This window comes from Vipera berus (genome assembly GCF_964194415.1).
Source record: "Vipera berus genome assembly, chromosome: 1".
NCBI lineage: Eukaryota > Metazoa > Chordata > Lepidosauria > Squamata > Viperidae > Vipera > Vipera berus.
This window is the reverse complement of record NC_138202.1, coordinates 337,126,795-337,151,619: the sequence shown is the minus strand read 5'-3', so window position 1 is coordinate 337,151,619 and position 24,825 is coordinate 337,126,795. Positions and strand designations below refer to the sequence as shown.

The window sequence follows — 24,825 nt, the reverse complement described above, 5'->3', positions numbered from 1 at the left end:
TCAAGTTATACACTGGTGCAACCCTCTCCAGAACCAAAGATGAAAATTTATGGATCTGTTCTTTCCCATCCAGACTCCCTCTTCCCCCCCAAAAAAATAATTCCTATTCTAAAAGAACCTCTACAGCAGGGGTGTCAAACTGCTGGCCCATGGGCCAGACGCATCATATGGAAGCTGCGCCCACCCCATTGCCGGAAATGGCAAAACTGTCCCGATATGTTGCGTGACGTCACGTCACATCGCGAGTTTGACATGTTTGCTCTACAGCATTACTTAACCTGGGGCAATGGTGTAAAACTGGGTATCATCAGAATACTGAAGATATCTCATCCATGACATCAAATGACTTGATCCAGTGACTCCTTGTAGATGATAAACAGGAATGGGGAGAACATCAAGCCCTGAAGGACCTTCCTACCACTGCACCCCACAAAACTGACTAGAACCACCCCCAGAGAAAGGAAAAATAACCAATGTAAAAATGTACATCCTAATCCCTGGAATCAGGCTAGAAAGATACCATGATTGATGATATCAGAAACCACTGACAAATCAAGAGTCAGGATGCACAGACAACCTCCAGCCTCTTCCACCATCCACAAATATAGTTAATGATGTTCCAGTCTCATGTTTAGGTCTGAAACTGTACTGAAAAGGAACCAAATAATGTATTTCCTATGGGATTTCCTGAAGCTGCTGTACAATCACTACGTATATAATGATAATTATCCAAAATCATTGCCTTGAGCAATAGTTTTTTGAGGAAGGGCTAACCAAATGCCTCTATATAAGCAGTGGTGGAATTCATTTCTCAAGAACGAATTCACCACTATCAGGATCTCACAACATGATATATCCAAGGAAACCTTAGCTCACCAGGAGAAACCTGATTCCAACACAGGTGGCTGAGCTAATATTTCCAAAAATCCTGTCCATTTTATCAGGATCCAATGCATCCCAAATAATCAGGCCAGACTAAGCTTCAACCACCTTCATGGGTTCTATCTCAAGGCTATGCTAAAATGTTTCTAGCAATCTTACCCTATCTTTGTGAGGAGGGAGAAGCAACACTAAATCTGAATATTAAGAAGCAATTATTACACCACATATGTTTAAGCATATTAATGTGGACAAAGTAGTAGACTGAAGTGGTGAATTCCCAACATGCACCTATTAATGGCAACTATATAACACGACTCACCACAGTTTACACAGAGACCTTGCAAGGGAATTTCCCCTGCTCTCTTCATCGCTCTAATGAGATAAACAGAAGTAAAACTAACACCTAAAAAAGCATATTCTTCTAGAGAGAAATGTAGGCCTTGCCCTAAGTATGGTAGCTTAGGGAGAGCAAGAGACCCAAAAAGGATATTGGATATTATGACTACTGAACACCCTGCAAATTGCCTGACAGCAAATGTTCCACCTATTTCTTTTACAGGAAGGGGAAACAATGCTGAGAGATGCTGACATGCAGTCATAAAGGGCTTCAAATGTATACCAGTTCAACATTGTGTGTTCACAGTAGCAAACAAACAAGTTCATGACAATGACAGAGCTGGCAGCCTGCATTTTATACTGGGCTCTCTGGATCTTGAGTGGCAACATTTGAAGGACAGAACAGCACCCTACCAATCCCTTCCATTTCAAATGGTAGTAATCCAGGATAGATTGAATCTCATGTTAACAAGCACTAGGAATGACAAACTTCCTTGAAGAATTGCAACAAAGATTATCTATCAGCACCCTATCTCATAGAAACTAGGGTTTACTTAACCACCACCTTGTGTTCAGAGACAAAATGTGTGCCTTACTGACATCCAATGGAAAAAATGCAATGATAAGCTTAATAAATTATCTGAACCGGTAAACAGTTTTTCATTAAATTTGAGCCAAAACTGTGCAGAAAACTAGCATGCATTCTGTCAAGCACTGAGGACAAGATGAGGAGCTGGGAACACAGTGAGGCGGAGAGCATATCTCAACACGGTCCCAAATCAATCCATGAAGCATATCAGTTTAGAACAGGGGTCTTCAAACTTGGCCCTTTTATGACTTGTGGACTTCAACTCCCAGAATTCCTCAGCCATTCTGGGAGTTGAAGTCCACAAGTCATAAAAGGGCCAAGTTTGAAGACCCCTGGTTTAGAAGGTTTTCAGGTAGGATTAAAAAGGTAAAGGTTCCCCTGCACATGCGTGCTAGTCGTTTCCAACTCTAGGGGCCGGTGCTCATCTCCGTTTCAAAGCCAAAGAGCCAGCGCTTGTCCGAGGACGTCTCCATGGTCATGTGGCCGGCATGACTAGATGCCAAAGGGGCACGGAACGCTGTTACCTTCCCACCGTAGTGGTCCCTATTTTTCTACTTGCATTTTTACGTGCTTTCGAACTGCTAGGTTGGCAGAAGCTGGGACGAGTAACAGGTGCTCACTCTGTTACGCGGCACTCGGGATTCGACCCGCCAAACTGCCGACCTTCTGATCGACAAGCTCAGCGTCCTAACCCACTGAGCCACCGCGTCCCTCAGGTAGGATTACCGATGGATAAACCTCTGGATAGCTGTTATCTATCAAAACTAGGCGTAACAGCTAGGCTGCAAATGTCTGACTTCTAACAGGCTGTGCTACAATTTGTGAGACCAACATGCTTGCTAAAGCTAGGAATATGAACGTGCCTATGCAAGTTAGCTTTTACCCACAAAATGAAGGAACAGCAATAGGGAAGGTGGACCCATATTTGATTACTGTTAGGCACAAATGGGTCTATCAGGTTCTCACACAGATCTAGCATCGGGGCAGTTCTAGAGCTAGACCCAAGGAGCAGGCTATGATTCACAAACAACTTGTACAGTCATGGTGACAGATCCATGTCCTGTGCCCCCATTACTACTTAATAGTATTATTAAGCAGTATTTTTTTCACCAGCCCTGTTTCACACAGCTGCACTAGGACTACATGTGGCCTTAAGCTTTTTGCGATGCTGTTCCAGCTGCGCTCGAAAATCTTCCAACACAATGCAACTATACAAGGCCCAGGAGAATCAATGTAGACTAAGGTGATGGAGAAAAAGCTAGCAGTCCCAAATTCTAGGCCACCTTCAATCATTGTCACTAAGTGACTTTGGGCTGGTCATTCTTTCAGTTCAACCTCCTTCACAGTCTTGTTATAGGGAAATTAAGAGGAGAGAGACTTATTTGCCACCTGAAGCTCCTGAAAGAAAGGCAAGCTATATATTAGCCTTGTGTCTTGCCCTAGTGACAAATGAGTGTGTGCGAGGTAATTGTTTCCTAGTGATCTTTTAAAAACTTGTTAGTGTTCCTTATTTAATCTGAGAATGAAACCTCCACAAACTCAAGAAGATTGTCAATGTGTCTTACCCGGCAGCAGCCCTTGGGGTTTCTCCCTCCAGCCAGAAAGAAAAGGTTCTGCACGCCACCTGTCCACACCAGCTCCTAGCAGTGCAGGTTTCCTGTCCTGCTTTGCAGAGGAACCGGCCCCCTCCTTATCAAAGACACACTTCCTCAGAAACTGAAACACACACGCAGGCCCCAGAGAAACTTCAAAACTGCCATGCGTTGGTAGCAGCACAGATAATATCCAAACCAAAGCTCAACTTCAACTGTGGATGGCCTTAAAATCCAGAACATTCTGCTATTGTTCTTCGTATTTTATAAACAAGGAACTGTGAATCACAAAAGCGCCAAGAATTTCAACTCAGGCAATAAACTAAAATAGGCTATGTTGTGGTTCAGTTTGTTATAGGGATCTGGACATTGTTACCGCAATCATTTTGTTTATTTGCTTAGGCATAGCAGCTTAAATCAACAGAGCAACTTGCTTTGTAAACCCAGGTTTGGCATGTCGTGTGAAGTTAGCCACAAGATGTGAAATGAAATTGTCCCAATAGATACTTTAAGGTCATGGAAAAGTAAGGATGGATGTGGGGGTCACTTTTAACACTGACCAAAGAGGCATTTTTAAAGAAGGAAGAGAAGTTAAACATATGTTGACTGAGAGGGAAGAGAATTGTTCCCATGTGTGCAATTCTGTAGGTGATGAATAGAGGAAGGACTAAAATAAATTTCAGAAAGCACAGATTGATTCATGGTGACTCAATAAATGCTGGCAAGCTGAAATTCAGCTCTAAATCTGCCTTCCTATGAGCCAATAGTTAAACTTTAAAAATAAAACATAACACTTCTTGTTCGCAAATGAGCAGAGTGGGAGAAACACATCGGCCCATGCTTGTGAAGTCAGTGGACTACAGGTAGTCCTCAACTTAAAACCATTCATGTAAAGACCATTCAAAGTTACAATGGCCCTGAAAACAGTGACTTATGGCCAGTTCTCATACCTATGGCCCTTGCGGCATCCATAGTGTCACATGATCAAACTTTGGGTGTTTGGCAACCAACATGTATTTATGATGGCTACAGCATCCTGAAGTCCTGGGAATGTCATTTGCAACTTCCTAGGAAGCTTCTGACAATTGGGGAAGCCAGATTCTCTTAACAATTGCATGATTCACTTAACAACTGTAGTTACTCACTTAAAAACCATGGCAAAAAGGCCATAAATTGGGCATGATTCACTTAACAACTGGCTTGCTTAGCAAGAGAAATTTTAGGCTCAATTGTGATCATACATCAAGGACGACCTGTGGCTGTCATTTATGAGAATTCAGACTTGATCCTGGATCAACCCCACACATCCTGGTCCCCTTGCATGATTAACCTGCTTGCTCTAAATTAGATGAATTTTTTCTGTCTTTTTATTAGACTGCCTCAGTGTTTTTGAAAGAGAAGGCTTGGGTCCATGTTATATGATTTTGCAAGGTGAATACAGTTCTTTGGCCAAACACAAGTGGCCTCTCTGAGGTGCAATACACTCTTTCTCTTTCTGCCATGGGTCTACAACTTCAAAAATCATGGAGGAACCTCAAGATATCACAAAACAAGTTTATTGGAGTCTATTAGGTTAAGTATGTCATAAATTGTGCAGACCCAGACCACTTCTGTCTTAGAAACAGGGACAGACTTCAATTGTTGCAAAGGTTCCCATATTATCCCTATATATTACTCAAATAATGAAGCACAGGCACCTGTTATTAATAGGAGGAAAACTTTTGCCATCTTTTAAATTTTTATAACTGTAAAGTACAGCGATGTCACCCCCATTTCCAAATGGAAAGGCACAATACTCAAAACGTATTAAAATGGATCTCAAGGAAATATCCATAGAAATTTATCAGCCCACATTCTTGTTCAGCTGAAAGACGGGCACTTCAAGGCCATGTAAATGCAGTAATAGTAACTGGTTTAACTGTCTTTTTTCCATGTAAACCTTGGTACCACAGAAACATTAGAGGTTGTGTGCAATAATCCAGCTGTCTAGAGGTGGTAGAAGTTGATAGGCCACATGAATGTTTACAAGCTGTAGCCTAGCTCTAGACATTATCTGTGTTACTTTGGTTGCTAGTCTCCACTTTTTGTTTGGGTAGACTACAGAAGACCAAGTGACTGAGGTTTGGTAAGCTGTCTAAAATTTGGAACAATACAGCAGAAAGTTAGCCAACGTAAGGGCAGCAAGAAAAGGCAATGAAAGGGCCATTTCCAATGTTCAAGTTGAAGCTGCAGAAAAGTGGCTTATCCTCAAGCTCAAAAGATCTTCAACAGTTACTAGCATTAGTTCTACTGCCAATTTTTCAAGTAATCCATGCCTGCCAGCTTATAGAGACAGCTGATGCCCCTGTTTCTGCTGGACAGAGAAAGCTGAGCCAAGGTTAGAACCTTTCCCCACTGTCAAATTAAAAGTGCTCTCCACCCATTCTTGAGTCACCAGAAAACTATACAGGTGTGAACTCTGTCGCCCCATTATGGACCCTGTCCCTCCTATTGCATCTATTCCAAGTCACCATCGAAGGTGACACATGCAATTTGCACAAATATAGATGATTAGCTGATTCCTTAGGCCTTACGCGCCTTCTTTAGCACACCACCTACCAGCAAAAGTTATTTGCCGCTAAATGATTTATCTGCAAATCATAGTATTGTACATCCAGATTCCTCAAGTTCTGTTTGGAGACAATGAGAGGAGAGGAAATCTCATTTTGTCCCCACAGTAAATATTTTCCACCCATCTTTCTAAACTCCTGGCAGCTGAAATCTCCCCACCCCTCTCAACATTTAAATAATTTTATCTGGCAGATGAATTCTTGCTCTCATATAGTGTTAGTTTCTAGCAACACGTTATTTTCTTAACCTTTCATTTAATTATTTTGGGGGTGCCCCCCAAGCTATGGCAATAAGCAGATATATTGCTGCCATGCTGTAGATTCTGTTGTGGGAGTGGTGGCGTGTGTGTGTTAGATCCTTTTGAGTCAATTTTGACTCCTGCCAACTTCCTGGACAAATCCCTGCAGTTTCTTGGCAACATTTTTCAGAAGTGATTTACCATTGCCTCTTTCCTAGGGCTGAGAGGGAGTGCCTGGTCCAAGGTCACCCAGGTTTGGTGTCTAAAGTGGGACTAAAATTCACAGTTTCCTGGTTTCTAGCCTGATGCCTTAACCATTACACCAAACTGGCTCTGTCAAAGCCAGATTCTTGAAAAGTGAAAATGTGGAACATTAAGAGTGTTGGATTCTGTGTCAAAAGCATCAGACTTCCCTTCACTTGTCCTTTATATCTGATGGTTCTGCGTAATTATGTGAATAGGGCAGGCCACTCTAGATACTTCACCTGTCCCACGCTTAGCCTTCCAGAACATTTTCATGCTAGCCCTTTAAATACAATTTGGGGATCCAACCAAGCAGCTGCATCCATTCCAGTCTCTGCCTCTGGCAGCAGAGAGACAGCAGTCTGGCTGTCATCCAGCTCTCCTCGTCCTTTCCAAGCCTTGCAGCAACCTTGCTTTCCTCCCTGCCATGTCCATAGCAATCTCCCCGCCCAGGCTGATTCTATTTTGGGAAGCTGCCAGCAACATAGCAACAGCAGCAGTTCTTCTCCAAGTGGCCTAACATGTGGCTGGTGGCCAGCTTCCTTCCCTGGCCATGGCAGCAGTGCCAGAGATCAGGTTGCAGCTGTGCAAGGCAGAGAACTAGAGCAAAGTGAAGGAGTCTGTAGAGAGCCCATGGTTAAAAGGGCAAGCCATTCCCACGGCCCAACTGGCAAAGCAGCCTTCTGGGAAACTAATCTGCACAGGTCCCAACTGGATCAGGAGTTCTCATACCAGAGATCGGAAGGAAATCCCATGCACCGGATAAAAATACTAGAAACCTTAATGAGATTCTGCCAACAAGGATGGAATTCTCTGTGACAGATAAAAGGAAGACTGCCTGTCTTCTGGGTTTTCCTGCAGTATACCAGCATGCTTTTTATCACCATGAAGTTTAGTTTGCTTGCTTGAGAAACCAGGAACACTTGATTCTTCTCCAGTTGAGGTTCATGGGAGGATGAGGAAGGGTGAGGAGTAGTAGACAGTCCTCCATCACAAGTATCCCCCCTCCAAGGATAGCATTATATTCTTCAGGGTCAGTTAAAGATCTAAACACCTGCATTTGCACACATGAAAAGCTTAACTAGTTTTAACTGGAAGAATTGTAGTTTAGCATAGTGGAAAACATAGCTTGCCTGCTTAGTTTATGGTCTAATGGATTAATGGATTAATTAGCAACTCTATTAAATGCAATGCAGTCAAGAGTATTTTGCTTGCACTTGATCCTGAAAGATACATTTCACCAATGCCTTTTTCTATCTGTTACTGCTTATGGTCTGAGCTAAAAATCTCTGATCAATTGAAGAGGCAATAATCAGTCATTGCATGGACCAGGTCACAAGCAACATATGAGAAAGTGGAAGTGTGCCTCATCAAGGGCTACATGTATGCCCCTAGAGTTCAATAAATCAATATACATAATAAAGTTATAAATAGCAGAAGAGGGCATAAAACCACAGTAGATCCAATATAAACCTTACAAGCAGCAGCAAAAATCAATCCCATTAAAAATGTAAGGTCTGAAGAAATAAAATTGGTTTGACTGGGCACTGACAACTAAATTAGGTTCATATGAGGTGAATACTCTAGAGAAGGGAGGAACTGTTGGTGTGTTCATCCTTAGGCTGGATACAACATTACCATTTCCTGGCTTTGCACAAAGAGTGAACTATGAATCAAACATATGAGAACGGGTCAGTACCCTAAGGTACTTTCCTATACATATGCATACAGTATATGTACAATTTAACCAATGTTAAACTAATCTAGCTTAGCATGTTGTACAAATTACAGAATCATCAGGTTGAAATAACCTTATAAATCCTCTAGTCTAGTCCAGGGGTGTGAAACTGCTGGTCTGGGGGCCGGACGTGTCATCCAGAAGCTGCGCCCACCCCATTGGCGGCAATGGCAAAACCATCCCGATACACTGCACGATGTCACGTGACGTCATGAGTTTGACATGTCTGCTCTAGTCCAACCCCTATACAGTTCTAGGCAACTCTCCTAGTTAATCATGTTTTGGTAAACACAGCTTATCAGTAGAGGAAGTTCTATTCCAATTTGCAACAGAAATAGAACCTCTCAAGGGTACCCTGTTAATCCCAAAGGAGCACCTAAAGAACTTTCAACATCTTGGCAAATTTGATCACTTTACGCAATCTAACACTCAGATATGTTAAAATTCTACTCTCCTTATCTCCAACTTATACAGGGAACTAACCACTAGACGGCAGTTTAAGAAACTTGTGTGCACAGAGATATGCATACATTCATTGATATTTACAGGCAACTTCAATTCCACATCTTACATAATGGCCACTAAGCTTGGTTAGCTTTAACCTTGGTTTTGTTTTAGTTTGTGTGTTGTGTATATGCAACGTGTTTGTAATCCAACTTACAAACCCAGAAAAGGTGTTAGGTCAGCAAATTGCTGAAACTCAGCCATTGTCAGTGATGCATCAGTTTATGAGCCAAGAACATAAACCCTTTTACTAGAAATAGCTGAACTGTCCAAAATAGTTCTTTGCAATTTTCCTAGAGGAGTTTTGTTTTTAATAAGAGCTGGGTGCTTTGCCAGATGTCATAGGCGTGTCCACACAATACCCAGCCAAGAGGTATTTGCAGACTGAAGCTGCATGTATTCAATCAGAATAGAACTGGAAGAGACCTTTGAGGTTTTCTAGTCCAACCCCCTGCTCAAACAGGAAACCCTATACAATTTAAGACAAGTGGCTGTCCAGTCTCTTAAAAACCTCCAGTGATGAAGCACCCACAACTTCTGAAGGAAAATCGTTCTCACTGTTAGGAAGCTTCTCCTTAATTCAAGGTTGCTTTTCTTCTTAGCAATAGCAACAGCGCTAACACATAGACTTATATACCGCTTCACAGTGCTTTACAGACCTCTCTAAGTGGTTTACAGAGTCAGCATATTGCCCCCAACAATCTGGGTCCTCATTTTTACTGATCTCGGAAGGATGGAAGGCTGAGTCAATCCTGAGCCAGTGAGAATTGAACTGCCAAACTGCTGGCAGCCAGCAGTCAGTAGAAGTAGCCTGCAGTACTGCATTCTAACCACTGTGCCACCACAGCTCATGATTAGTTTCTATCCCATTTGAATGGAATTACAAATGGAATGGAGCTGCGAATGGAGTTACAGGCATCAGTGACAGCATGTATTTGTGTGAGCGCATATGGATCTGTGGTTTTTCTGTATGCAAAAACATATAGAGTTTCCCAACCAGTTGCTTTCTTCTTGTAGCTGTTTTCCTCCAACAAAGGCCACAAAGCTATTCTTAGAAATTGCTGACTCTAGAAACTCCAGCTTTAGAAAGAAAGCACTGAGAATCTAACCCAACTCTCCCTTATCTGGTTCTCCTATTTAAAGGCCTCAGTCAGAGTAACTTCCCATCCACACCCTGGGTGACTGATCTTGCATCTCTGGACATGCAATGGCTTTCACTCACCACTGGCTGTTTCCGTTTTCTACCAGGTCGCCCCACTTTCCTCACAGGGATTCCTGGATCTGGCTTCTCCTCCTTGTTCCGATTCTCCTCAGGATCTTCTTCTCCCTGTTTTCAGGAAGAAAAAAAAAAGAGAGAGAGAGAGAGAGAGAGAGAGAGAGAGAGAGAGAGAGAGAGAGAGAGAGAGAGAGAGAGAGAGAGAGAGAGAGAGAGAGAGAGAGAGAGAGAGAGAGAGAGAGAGAGAATGTCCTTTTTAGCTCTTGAGCCAAGAGGTCCCTCAGAATCCCCTGTGCAAGTTTTTTTTGGGGGAAAAAACCCTTTGTTTTAAAGGAGCATTGTCTCTTTTTTTTAAAGAAAAGATTGTGCTCCTACCTCTGTGCATCTTGTTCCTTTCCATCAGCCTCACTAGAGTCCTGCTCCATTTAGAACTCAAGAAGTACTGAGTTTGAACTTCTTTTAAAGCTACACAAATTGGTGTCATCATGACGTTTTCTGGTAGTGACTATTTAACTTTGTGCTATGTAAAGAAGCATCACAGGCAAATGTGGTCCCTCTTTCAACCCAATCTACCTCATGGGGTTATTGTGGGGGTAAATTAGGGAAATCCCATGTACGGAACTTTAATGGGGTAATTAGAATACTCATATCACTGGATTTCAACAATAATGTCCTTGTGCTAAGTCTTTTCTATCCTTTAATTCCATTTTTTATTTCTTCAGCAACACTTTATTTGGTGGCTTTAATTTCTTTGTTCTTCACCTCAGTCTCCCATGGCTTCCATGGTCTCACCTCTCCCATGAAGTCTACAACAAATAAGGCTACAACACATTGTGCTACAACACATTGTGTCAAATTCCTAAACATCTGGTCCAGGGTGGGCAATGAAATGGCAAACAAGGCAAAAATGTGCATCGAGAAAACCTATGAACAACAGCCAAGGTAAAATATTAAGGATTTTCAGTTGACTGGGACTGTCTAGGCTTCAGTTACCCAGGAAACACAGGGTAAGTTCATGAGACCCATAGATGCAGCAAACATTTTTATTTTTTGTTCTCTTTCATGACACAGTTTTAGGTCTTTCAGGGGCAATTACAGAAGGCTGGAGATCAATTGATGAATACCATATTACTACTGTTAGCATCTTCTAGATCAGACATGTCAAACTCGTGTAGCATCGGGACTTTTTCCCCATTTCGGCAATGAGGTGGGCGTGGTTTCAGCATGACGCATCCAGCCCGTGAAGCAGCAGTCTGGCATGCCTGTTCTAGATCAACCTTTTCCTTCATCCATATTGTTACACAACCACATCCTTTTTCTTTGTATCATCATATATATGTGCTGTCACTGTTGTGACTACTGCCTGTCGATGGCCTTTGGTTAGGCTGAAACAGGAAATAAAGATTTGTCCCATATTTGGGGCCTAGCAAGGTAATATTAATTATATATATATATATATATATATATATATATATATATATATATATATATATATATATATATATATATATATATATATATATATATATATATATATATATATATATATATATATATATATATATATATATATATATATATATATATACACACACACACACACACACACACACACACACACATTTTTCCACTGATTGATGCCCAGATTGCTTTGCTAAATTTTACCTTGGATGCTTCCAAACTGGCAGTTTAATTCAGTATAAGCTTCATGTGAAATTTCAATCAATTTTTCACTCTTCAGTCATTATACACACACTCCCAATATGTTCTATCCATGCTTGGGAAAGTTACAAAATAGTGCAGTTCAGCTCACACACTATATTTAAAAATCTATTTTTAACAGATTTGCCTCATGGTATTGGTAAGGCATAATTTATTTAATTTATTGCATACTCACACGATAACAATTTTATTATAAAATATGAATGAAACCATAACTTACAGCTATTGATGCTGCCAATTTAAAGAGCAGTAAGACAGTATATTTTACACATTCTTAATGTGCTATATATATCTGGCTGAGTATGGTATCATTAACTTTAAAAATATATTTAAGTGTTTATAGAAATATATTAATTCTCAGGGTTTTTATTCTTATTATTTTCAAAATCCAAACGTAAGTGTTGTATTACTCTTGTTATTTGCAAAACCCAAACAATATGCTAGAGTCTTTGAAGTGAGGGGTTTTATAAATCCTACAACTAAATGAAAAAGTGCCGTATTTTTTCTGATGATCAGAAAACAGCCTAATCGTTTAAAAAATACCAGTCTAAAGGATCAGAATGGGATGGGGAAAGGGTATAATGAATAGGGGGGAAAATGGAAATTGTGGCGTCTAGTGAGTTTGTTCTGTAATATGTCATTGTGTCCATTAAAACATCCTTTTTGGCAATGACAGAAGAGTAGTGGTGAGAAATTTGAAAAAAAGATAGAAGTAGCATGGGAAACACTCAGAATAACATTTTGACCATGCTCAGATACTCTGTAAAAAAATCACATGAACAGAAAAACCTGGCTATGCTATAATGGGATAGTATTCAGAAGCAGAAACTGCACAGTAGCTTTTCTTCCTTAGTTGATTTTTTCATGAAATTAAAAAAAAAGTTCTTTGGTGCCAATAACAATCATCCCGCCTGCCTGATTTAATATTCTTTGGGTCTTCTGCAAAGTTCTGCCCTCACTTATCAATTCCCACATCACTTTTATTTTTGTCCTTTGAGTCAGGCTGGACAGGAACAAGGCCATACAGTCATTCAGACAGCATTTTCAGGTTCCTTCTTTTATTGCCTTCCTCCTAGGGCACAGAAAAAATGACTGAAACTCAAGGTCATCCAACTAGTTTTTGTGTCTCAAGTTTCTCCGCTCCTAATCCAGCACCTTAACCAACCCGCTAAATCCAATCTGACCCCCAAAAGAACAGCATAAATATGCCCCTAGCAGAGAGAAGTAATTTTACTTAACAGCTTCCTTTTTAAAGCCACAACTACTGCAAATTTATTTTTATTTCTATAAGCTGAGTTTTGCAGTTTCAGCAATGAAAAGTTGCAGGCTCTTGCTGCATTGCTGCTTTTAAGATATGCTGAATTTGCTTTAATAGTTATCCTCACCTTCTTCAATACAGGGTAGTGTTCCCTAGAGATGTTTGACAGAAGCTTTCTTCATCCCCAACCCAGAGGATAGTGAAGGGCAATTTAACCTCATGTACCTACACTTCTATAGTTATATTATGAGGTTTTTGTCATCTTGATTAGAAAAGAAAGATGACAGAAAAGACTAGAAAAGATATGCATATATATAGAATATATCAACCTTATTGTAGTACTATATCTTGCAAATAGAATTCTTTATTGGCCAAGTGTGATTAGATGCACAAGAAATTTATCTCTCATGCATAAGCTCTCAGTGTACATGCAAAACAAAGTAATAATAATAACAAAGGATGATGATGATGATAATAACAACAATAATAATACCAATGTTTTAATTAAGTGTTTATATGACTATAAGCGACACCGTAGAACCCCTCCCCCGGATACAAGGAAAGGGCAAAACGCTATTTATTGACAATATTTTTGCAATATTTGATTTTAAAAAATAAGATTAATAATGGAAAAACTGCTTTGGCTTTAAAACCTGCTTTGGCTATAAAATGCTAATTGGTAATTAAAGTGAACAGGAAGCCACTGATTAAAGGAATAGAAATTACATGAAGTCTCTGAGAAAGGAACAAGGTGGAATCTGTTAGCAGCCCTGTAGCAATAAAAAGCTTCAAAAGGCCATTGCCAGTTGGCATGGATAGACTGGGGCTGCAGCTGTGTTTTAGGACACAAACAGCAGAAATCAAGCCTATGAAAAGATTGAAAGGCAGCAGAGAAAACTCAGAAATGTAATATTTTGAGAAGCCAACTCTACTGCATTTTCTGTATCCTACCTATAAAGCAGGGCTTTTCAACCAGTGGTACGGTTATTAACTTTTTGTATTGTAATGTTGTTTTAATTGCCTTGTGAACCGCCCTGGGTCCTACGGGAGAAGGGCGGTATATAAGTTCAATAAATAATAATAATAATTGGCACCTAGCAGATGGTACGCGGCCATCCTAGAAAAGTGGTAGCGGGGAGGGGAATGAGCTGAACCGGGGAGGGGAATGAGCTGAACCGGTGGCAGCACCGCAGAAGCCTGAGCGAGAGATGTCTGGAGCTGCAGGGCTGTCAAGGCTCAGCGGAAGCGCCAGAATCAGCGCCAGGCTCCAGCTGGAGCTAGGCGCTGATCCTGGCACTTCTGCTGAGCCCAGAATAAGCACCGATCAGCTGGAATGTTGCAGCATCTCCAGGGTCTTGTGATTTACATTCAGATGCTTGGCAACTGATTCATATTTATAACAGTCACAGTGTCCCAGGGTCATGTGAAGTGACCAAAACCTGCTGCAACCACCCAGCAGAGGGGGGGAAATAAAAACCAAACACCGCCCCACTCCACCCCTGCTGCCAATCCTCAACAGAAATGCTCACAACAATGATGTTGCCATATCCTAAAAGTGGTACAATGGGTGAAAAGGTTGAAAAGCACTCCTATAAAGCATGGCTATGTTAACACAAGGGACGCGGTGGCTCAGTGGGTTAAGACGCTGAGCTTGTCGACCAGAAGATTGCCAGTTTGGCGGGTCGAATCCCGAGTGCCACGTAGCAGAGTGAGCGCCTGTTACTCGTCCCAGCTTCTGCCAACCTAGCAGTTCGAAAGCACATAAAAATGCAAGTAGAAAAATAGGGACCACTACTGTGGGAAGGTAACAGCGTTCCGTGCGCCTTTGGCGTCCAGTCATGCCGGCCACATGACCACGGAGACGTCCTCGGACAAGCGCTGGCTCTTCGGCTTTGAAACGGAGATGAGCACCGGCCCCTAGAGTCGGAAACGACTAGCACGCATGTGTGGGGGAACCTTTACCTTTACCTTTAAGGAGGGATGCTGACCTATTGTTAATACCCTTCCGAAATAAACTGCAAGTAACATTGCAATTCCTCTCTAAACAATGCAGCTGTGTTGCATTGTTTAGAGATATTTAGGATATGATGTTGCCATATCCTAAAAGTGGTACAATGGGTGAAAAGGTTGAAAAGCACTCCTATAAAGCATGGCTATGTTAACACAACTTGCTTAATCAAACCTGTTACAAACCAAGTAGTTGCACTCAGACAACATTAGTTATTTTGGTGCAGAATTTTTGTGCAGATGCAGTTGTGCTTTGTAAACATAGATCATAGTTCATTTAATTAATCAAAAATTAGTTTATTGTATTAATCTAAAATATGGGTAAAAATCAGTAATCAGGTTAAGATTGTTTTATGAACACAGCTGCATTGTTTAGAGAGGAATTGCAATGTTACTTGCAGTTTATTTCGGAAGGGTATTAACAATAGGTCAGCATCCCTCCTTACCTCCAAGTAAACACATCTTTCATCCGGAGAAGTACACTTGCTCTTGACTCAAGATGCCATAAAGTATGTGGCAATTATAGAAGAAAAGATTTGAATTTGAATTTGAATTTTATTGAATTTATATACCGCCCTTTCCCGTAGGACTCAGATGCCAGTAATTTCTGCCTTAAATATTGGTGTTGATGCTGTTTCATTCAGGCCTTTGCTAAAAACCAAGTGAACAGACTGAATCCCATTGTGTGAATAAAACTGATTCAGAAGCAATCCAATTCTTCTGGTTCCCTGAAAATAAGACCTACCCCAAAAATGAGCCCTAAAGACACCGCCCACTCCATTGCACCTGGTTGCATGAGGTAGGGCAAGGCGCATAGTTAAACATCAAACTAGGACAGAGATGGGGGGGTGGAGCTGCCCCACCACCCCACACCCACTTACCTTAGGACAGTTGCAGCCAGGCCCCCCCAAGCCCCAAAACCTACCTTGCCTTGCAGGCCCACTTCTTCTGCAGTCACTCGCCGCCGCTTGCATGCATTGCCACCAGCCTCCATTTCGCCATCAGAGGCCTTCAGGAAAGGTCTCTGCAGCCAAAAACGAGCTCCGGATTGACATGCGTGGCACCCCCAGCTTCTGTTTCGCTGTCAAAGACCTTCCAGAAAGGCCTCTACAGCTAAGAAATGAGCTCCAGATTGATGCACAGGGTGCCCCCTGGCTTCCATTTTGCCATCAGAGGCCTTCCAGAAAGGCTTCTGATGGTGAAACAGAGGCAATACACGCAAGTGGTCGTGAGCAGTCATCAAAGTGGGCCGCCAAGACGAGGCAGGTGTTGGGGCGTGGGAGGCCTGGTTGCAGCGGTCCTAAGGTAAAAGTGTAAAACATCCCTCCAAAATAAGACCTGTTGCCTCTTTTGGAAGCAAAAAAATATAAGGCCGGGTCTTATTTTTGGGAAAACAATTTTTAAGTCTATCTAAATTAATAGCCACCATAATATAGGTCAGGGGTCCCCAACCTGTAGGCCATGGCGTCTTGGCCACCGGGCCATGTGAGTACTGGGCAGCTAATTTCCTGCCAGCTAATCGTGCTGCATATAAAGGAAAAGGAAAGTAAGAAATCACCCCTTGTCCTGAGATATAGTAAAAGTCAGCTACAGAGGCAGAGCTATGTATGTGGAGAGGCTTTTTGCCAATCAAGGATAGGGCGAATGCAAGGTAACGCAGACTGGAAGAAAAGTCCCTGGACTCTACTACTATGTGCCACAGAGATTCATATCTGCATGTTTAGTCTCCTCCACTCCAAATGCAGCAAGGGGTGGTTACAAAATTGTCAATACCTTATTATTTCACCACCCCTGCTCACAGAGGGATTTTATATGTAATAAGGAATGGTGGCTAAGCACGTCAGATGATTCCTTTTCTTGCTCCAAGAGACTGAATATTGTAACGCTGTTTGCACTCTCCTTCTCTCAAGTGGAGGAAGCCCCCCATTAGCACAAAATGACTTCTCTATATACTCTGCCTTTAAAGACTGGCAGAAGTGAAAATAATTGTGTGTTGGTTTGAAAATGCATTGGCGCTATGAAGCTGTGGAAATGCCCAAAGTTACTGTTCTTAGTAGGTTAAAAGTCCAGGATTTTCAAAGGAAAAAGCCCCTTCTTAAACAGAGCACCACTTGCTCAATCATCCAAAGCTGGACAACCTCTCAAGGAGATTCCTCCATTCACAAATATACAACAACGGTGGTCCGTAAACTACTGATAATGGTAGATTGGTGTGATTCCAAAACAAGGACAGGCATCCATTCTATTTTCTTTCCACTAATGTGCGGCGTTTCCTTCCAGATGGATCTGTGACTCATCCATACCTAAATCATTAATTAGCTCTACCTGTGATTCAGGTTTAATAAATGGCTCAATTATCCTCTAGGGCAGGGGTCTTCAAACTTGGCCCTTTTATGATTTGTGGACTTCAACTCCCAGAATTCCTCAGCCAGAGTGCCTGGCTGAGGAATTCTGGGAGTTGAAGTCCACAAGTCATAAAAGGGCCAAGTTTGAAGACTCCTGCTCTAGGGGTCCTCCCGCCCTTTCTTCTTCAATCTTACTGTCGTTACCAAATAATCCTATAATACACTTATACCCCCTTGCTGCAACTACTAAGAAAAAGCTTTTGCTCAGAAATAAGTTTGTACAAGGCAGAACATCATGAAGCTCAGTTCTGATCACTTAGCCCTTCAGAAACCCAAAGCTGCAATTTTACTCTTTACTATTTTTCTGCTGATAGGGAATGTGAACTATTTCTCTTTTCCACTTAAAACTAAGGAAAACCACACCACTAGTGTTTAAGAAATGGCCAATTTCTCACACCATGATTGGGGGTGAGGATCCAAGGATCACAAAGTTCTGCACGCTTGCTTGAAGGATCTCCTCTTCCTATATCAAACTGCCCATTTGGAGCCAGCAGCAAAAAAGCTGCCTGCTTGAGCTGTGCTGATGGGAAAATGATGTAGATCTGCACTGTTGTAAACCATGACATACTTGCTTAGTTCCTCTCTACTGAACTTTCACATCCCAAAATCTGATCTGTTCTGACAAGATTTTGCCTTGCCAAAGTAATGAATTCTCACCGCTGACTTCATTTTGTTTCCCCTGTGGAAATCAGTGCATAATTTACATTCTTTAACTATTGCTTTTGCTAAATATTTTTGTATTTGTATTAATTTTTCTATTATTTCACTCAGATGCCTCAAGCAACTTGTAGCTGAAAAGTAGAATTAATGTTCCTTAAAGGAATAAATAAAATAATGTTGCAATTTTATGGTTATAATCCTAGTTACTAACCCCATTTTGGAATTTTCATGAATCAAGGAAAGCGGATAATTTCTCTTCAACTTTAGAAACCATAAAGGAAAAATTCTCAATAATGCTTTAACACAACTATTTGATGTATTCTGCAAGTCATACATGGAATTGACTTTGAAGGCCAAGCAAAAATTGTTTCAGAAAGTGTCATGCAAATTATGACTATTGTCTACAACATCTGCCTCCAGATTTGACTCAACTTCCTATATTTTTCCAACAACCATTTGAAGTGTGATACTTATCTAAACAAAGCAGGACATCTCAAGGTCCACCTGCTGTCTTTTCAATATTGTGCAGAAGTCATTCTTCATGCCTCCCCACTGAGTGAGGTTAGGTTGGTGCTAACTGAGAATCAAGTCCTTCTTCCAGTGGCAATCCAGCTTTGCAAATTGCTCTAAAGTATTCTATGTATCTTGAAACAATTGGACTTGTGTGAGTCCACCTGAGTTATTTATTTGATAAGGAGACAAAAAGTATATGCCCTCATAGCTTCAGATTTACAATATATTTTCTAGACTCATTTCAACGAGGGTTCTTCCAGGATATGATAGTGAAATTACTTAGTTTGCTTTGCTAATATTTATTTTAATTCCATTTATATCCCGCCCTTCTCCGAAGACTCAGGGCGGCTTACAAGCTTAGCAGTAGCCTTCATTCTATGTATATGCCTGCTTATTAGGGCTTTCACACACACACCCCAGCGGCATTATTACAAAGTCAGCTTAATTGCCCCCAACTTGGTTGGAAATTAGTTGGGAGAAGTGCAATCCTGCTAGTTGTCTTGAAGCTCTCAGCAATTTTCAATACCATCAATCATGGGATTCCTCTGAGCCATCTAATGAGAATTGGACTTTTAGGGCTATTGTTCTGCAGTGGTTCAAGTCCTTCCAGTTGGGATGTACACAGAAGGCAGGGCCAGTGGACTATTTAGCACCTATATCATTATTCCTTGGGATTATATCTTTGTTTTCTAGGCTATTTAATTACTAAGGAAGGACATTATTATGCTGATGGCACCCAGCTATACTGTTCCCTATTTTTTTAACTCCAAAGAAGCAACTGATAGCCTTGAATGCTTCCTAGTATAAATAATGCTTTAGATGGAAAAATATGAAATTAAATCTAGATAAGCCACCTAGAGTCATTTTGGATAGCAAGATGGGCAACATATAAATTTAATAAATAAATAACTTAAAGGTATTGCTGGTAAGGAAAAAAAACTGGACTCTAGGATTGAGATGAAGCCTTTTCTAGAAAGAATTTCACTCGGTCAGAAGTTTGAAAATACTCCCTAATCCCCAGCTGGCACTAGATTTGTAGGTGATGGCTTCAATAATTTACATAATTACATCTAGTATACCAATTACCACCCTTCTTCCTCCTGACTTTCTTACCCCATCTCTGTTGTGTTCAGAACTTTTCCTCTCTGGTCTGCACTGAAATTGATAAGGGCAAAAAACCTTGATCAGTGTTACCAAAACATCTTTGGATTCCTATTAATTATTATGACTGATATCACTATATTGATATATATTTGAGGGAGAAACTAGAAAATTTCTGAATATTATGTATAAGCTTGTCAGTCAGAAAAGAAAGTAGTGTCAGGTGAGGGAGCTTTGGATGTTGATAGTGATCAATAGCAGTAACACTTAGATTTATATACGGTACCACTTCACAGTGCTTTACAGCCCTCCTCTCTAAGTGCTTTACAGAGTCAGCATATTGCCCCCAACAACCTGGCTTCCTATTTTACTGACCTTGGAAGGACGGAAGGCTGAGTCAATCTTGAGCTGGTCAGAATCGAACTCCTGGAATGAGCAGTGAGTTAGCCTGCAGTACTGCATTCTAACTACTGAGCCACCACAGCTCAAACAGATATTTCAATAAGAACAGAGAATGAAATGTGAGGAAGGTCAGGATTTCCAGGTCTTTACCAAAACAATACATGATACAAGAATGATACAAGAAGTCTATCCACAGATGATTCTAAAAACTTAGGAAGACTGAAATTACATTATGTAATTGGTTAATCATTTTTTAAAAGCATTATTTTTAAAGTTTTTGAAATGGGTTCCCCATATTTCAAGTAATCACAACAGACCTAAAAATCAGAAATACCTTAATGATATCTGGAATTAAACAAAGATCCAGCAATTAAAGAATTAAAGCGGGTGTAGGAAGGAAGCTAATTTAATCAGGAAAAAAACTATAAAAGGCAATAGAATTCATCCCCACACCTCTTACCTTTTCCTTGATTAGCAGTAAGCCAGCAATGCTGACAGACATAACTGATCCAGGCTTTCTTGATATGCAGTTTTAATTACTATTTTAATTACAAATTCTGAACAAATGAAGCTGCTTATACTTTATCAGGCCTATGGTTCATCTAGCACAGTGTTTATTAAAATCTTTTGCTCTCAGGACCCCTTCTCACTTTTGTTGAAAATTATGGAGGATCTCAAAAGAGCTGCTTGTATGGTTTACATTTATAGGTATTTACCATATTAAAAATTAAAATTGATATATTCACTGCTGATACTGCTTCTCATGATTGTTTCATGAGATTTTAATATTGTATTATTTTTCAACATAGGCTGGCAAATAATTTTGATTTTGCACACACTGCAGGAGGGTCTTGGGAGATCCCCAGGGGTCCTAGGGCACCCTTTAAGAAACCTGGTCTAGCTTATTATCTCTTTTAAGTTTATCCAAATGGGTGTCCAGGAATCCTGGGAGATGTAGTCCCAAAAAATCTGCAGGACTTTAGGTTGGTATGGGCTCATCTCTACCCACTGTTCTCAATCTCAGATTTTTTCCCGTCACTAATTGAAACTGTTAGGTACAAAGCAAATATTCTATCACTTAAGGGTGTTCTCTGAGCTTAGTTGTTTTCTTGCAGATGTTTCATTACCCAAGCTGGGATGCTAGCACTGAGGATGTTATCTAGTTTTGGGGAATAAAACATCTGCATGGAAACAACCAAGCTCAGAGAGCACCAGGGACACCTCATTTCAACTCTAAACTACAAATATTCTTTTATTAGTACTCTATCACTTATACCCTACTCACATCTCAAATCTACTTGATCACTCTAATTCAGGGGTGTCAAACTTGCAATGTCACGTGACATGTACAACGTATCATGACTTTTTTTCCATTGCCCGGCAAAGGGGTGGGCGCAGTTTCGGCATGACTAGCAACTGGCCTGTTGGCCAGCAGTTTGACACCTCTGCTCTAATTACTTCCTCATGACAGCTAAGCTATAAAAATAAGTGTCTACAAATCTGAGTCCTGCAACTTCTTCCCCCAAATCCTGGTTCTCACTGTTTCACACTGTTAAGAAGATCCTCACTGGTGAACAAAGCACAGGTAAGTTCTTAGTAAGCAAACCTCCACCAAGCAGCAAAAGTGCAAAGTTCACAAAACAATAAAAATAGCAGATTTTGCATATCTATAATGCAAACTGATTTAGTGAAAATAGATGAAGATATCACTTGAGAAAAGATTTGTTACTACAGTGAGTAACATGAAAATCATTTAGAATTTGCAGCAACAATAGCAACAAGCAGAAATTGCTTGATGCTTAAAATTGCTTCAATTAGTGCAGAATTTGGAAATTAATATTTTAAATTTGTTTCATTTAGTTATGCACTTATACCATTTATAAATCTTGTCATCTTCTTAGTAGGCTACTAGAATAATATGTAATGTACATATCATTAAAATTTTGTACAATACTAAGAAATGGAGAAGCAAAAGAACATTTATCAGGAGGTTTATTATCTTTATAGCCAATATAATCTTCTCAGTCGGAAGTTCCTCAAGTAAAATGCCACTACCGGAAAACTTTTGTCTTGAATACACACCAATTTATTCTTTCCAAATAGCAAAACATAAAACACACCTTCATATAAGAGGTAATAATTTATGAACATATTCAAATGGAAAATAGTCCTTTATTTCAGAATCAAACCATTTTATTTTTATATATTTTTTATCTTTATTTTATTTTATTCTACCCATCTTGTTTCAAGGCAACTTTTTAGGGATTGGTAGGCCAAACTCAGAACTATAAATTATGCCCAGAAGCAAACATTTATTCAAGTACATCAAGCCTGCACAATATATGGACTATAGGCTGCACGTGGCCCACCAAAAAACTTGTATTGGCATTTTTAAAAAATTCAATAAATCTACTGCCCCCCCAACATTGTTTCCCCCCCCCTAAAGAACAGGCTGCTGACTTTACTGACTGCTGCCTCAGAAGACACCTCCACACTTCAATGACATGGTCAGTTCATCACTGCACTGCTCACCTAGCTGATCAGCACACTAACTATTCCTTTGCAGCTGCAATTCTTTTTAATGTATTAATGTGGCCCTTTCCCCTCTACAACTTGTGCAGGCCTGCAGTACATTATATGACTCCCCCAAGGACACCCCTGACAAGATACCTAGATTTTAACTAGTTGTTGTTTCTCAATACTATTCACGAGAAGCTCGATATAGAGATAAGTTGTGTGATGTCACGTGACGTCACAAGTTTGACATGTCTGATTTACACCAACACATATCCATCTACTGTTGCCTCATGGGTTACTTTTTGAACTTCTCAATTTAGTCTGCAACCCTGGAATTCTCAAGTTGCACCCTTATCCAAGTACTAAATGTGTTCAGTTTTCTAATTCTATCAAGATCACGTGTTAGTTGCCACCTGCTACTATAGTATCCCAAACCACAACTGCATTCAGCAAAACCATCTGGAATAGCCATCCCTATCACATTCCAGCGTAGGACCATTCTTAAATTGGGCCTAAATCCAAATAAAAAAATATACAGATTCCACAATTCTTTAAAGATTACATTAGCTGCCTATTTATATTTTGAGTGAATGTAAGATGTCTGGATCAACCTTTAATGCATAAAAATACAAACACTAGAAAGAGAAGAACTTTCCATTCCAACCTGCCTTTTGTCAGCAGCCACACAGATGTTGTCTCCATAGAGGCTGAGGACCTTCGGAGGTGGATCCCTGAGTTTGGGATACTTTTCCTCATGAAAATTGGCTGGCACAGATATTAGGCTCATTCGTCCTTTATCTGATTGTTTCTTATTTGTTTATCCAGAAACCAAAGCAACATAATTGTACTTTCTCTTCCTTTTTTTTAATGAAACCTCTGAGGTAGATAATTGGCCAAAGTCATCTAGTGGTTTCCATGGCTGAGAGTAGACTTGCATCTATTTCTCTCAGGTACTAGTCACCCTTTATATCACATTAGCTTTCTGGCAGCAACCCCAGAGTAAATCCTATTTGTTGAGATTGCTGCATCTCTGATTTCTATTGATGGTGTTTAATACACTGGGATGAACAATAATGTATATAAAAGCAAATATATAAAAAGTTAGGTTGATGACACCCTTCCAATAAATCCTGCTTCTGCCAGCCTCTGTTTCTTTCCTCGAGCTGTCTGAATCATAGCCTCAGCAGCTGTACTTACATGCAGTCTCATAGGCAAACTTGGTGGGATAAAGAGATGGCAACCACAGGGCACACAGTGTAAGAGGTGGTGACTCAACAGCACCAAGGAATGCTACTAGTTCAAGGCCTTACAGCTTTGTGGGCTGGAGTTTAATCTAAAGGACCCTGAACTGTGCCATATTCAGATACTCGCTGGGAATCCCATTTTCATTTAGCTTAGATACACAACACTCTGGGTCAGAACCCCACAATCTGAAGTTCTTACAACAATTTCTTGCAATAGGTTATTTCTATATCTCCTATTTCCACATTTATTTGAGGTTAATTGCTCTACCTGCGACAATGTTCCTCCCATCATGCTCCTCCCTCTTAGTAAATCCTTTCAGCTATAATGCAAACTGACACAAACACATTCTCACAACCACTTCACCACATCTCTGCTCCCACAAGCAGGAACTGAGATTGTTTTATGTTCCTCAAGGGACAAATGTCTAATTGATTCTCACAATCTGCATCCACTGCTTTCAATTTACTGGTGTCATCAGAGGTCAAAGGAGGACAGCTAAGTCAATACATAAATGCAGGCCTTACTCAAGATTTCCTCCATGTTTATACTACATGCTGAATTCCATAACTGGCTCTACTTTGTGCTTATGTCAGCAGTCACAGAGTTGAGACAAATTGCTTACTTCAAACACCCCTATCACCCAACACATACTACTCCGCTGCTTGGTGCACTCATTTTCTTGCAAAGAAAGCACACAGCAGTGCCAACCCCTACATTAGGATAAGCCTAATTATCCTCTTTTGCTAGCCTACAGTTCTCAACTCAATCTGACTGAAACAGATCTTCCTTCACTTTCCTGGTCTGCATGACTGACAATGGAATTTGTGTGGATCACCCTGAAAGCTCAACAGGCAGGTCTTCTCGCTCAACATGGTTGCCCTAAGCATGCTTAGAGGATGTTTGTTTCATCACATTTTCCTTGTCTCTGAAGCATCAAACATGGATATAAAATAATCTTAAGTGCATCATCAACAAATGTGAATTCTCTCTTTCCTCCTATTCTGCACCATTTCCTCTGTAATTCTCAACTAATTAATAGATATGAAA

At 40.5% G+C, this 24,825-nt stretch overlaps 1 protein-coding gene across 7 annotated transcripts in view; it reads right to left on the bottom strand.

Annotated features, from left to right (window-relative positions):
• The window catches only part of DNMT3A (DNA methyltransferase 3 alpha), a 116,080-nt gene that overhangs the window by 73,970 nt on the left and 17,285 nt on the right, over positions 1-24,825 (bottom strand). For all 7 annotated transcript variants that reach the window (XM_081340158.1, XM_081340161.1, XM_081340162.1 and 4 more), the window contains exon 3: positions 9,955-10,059. In XM_081340158.1, coding sequence (XP_081196284.1) covers positions 9,955-10,059 — 105 coding nt within the window. The remainder of the gene's footprint in view (positions 1-9,954; positions 10,060-24,825) is intronic.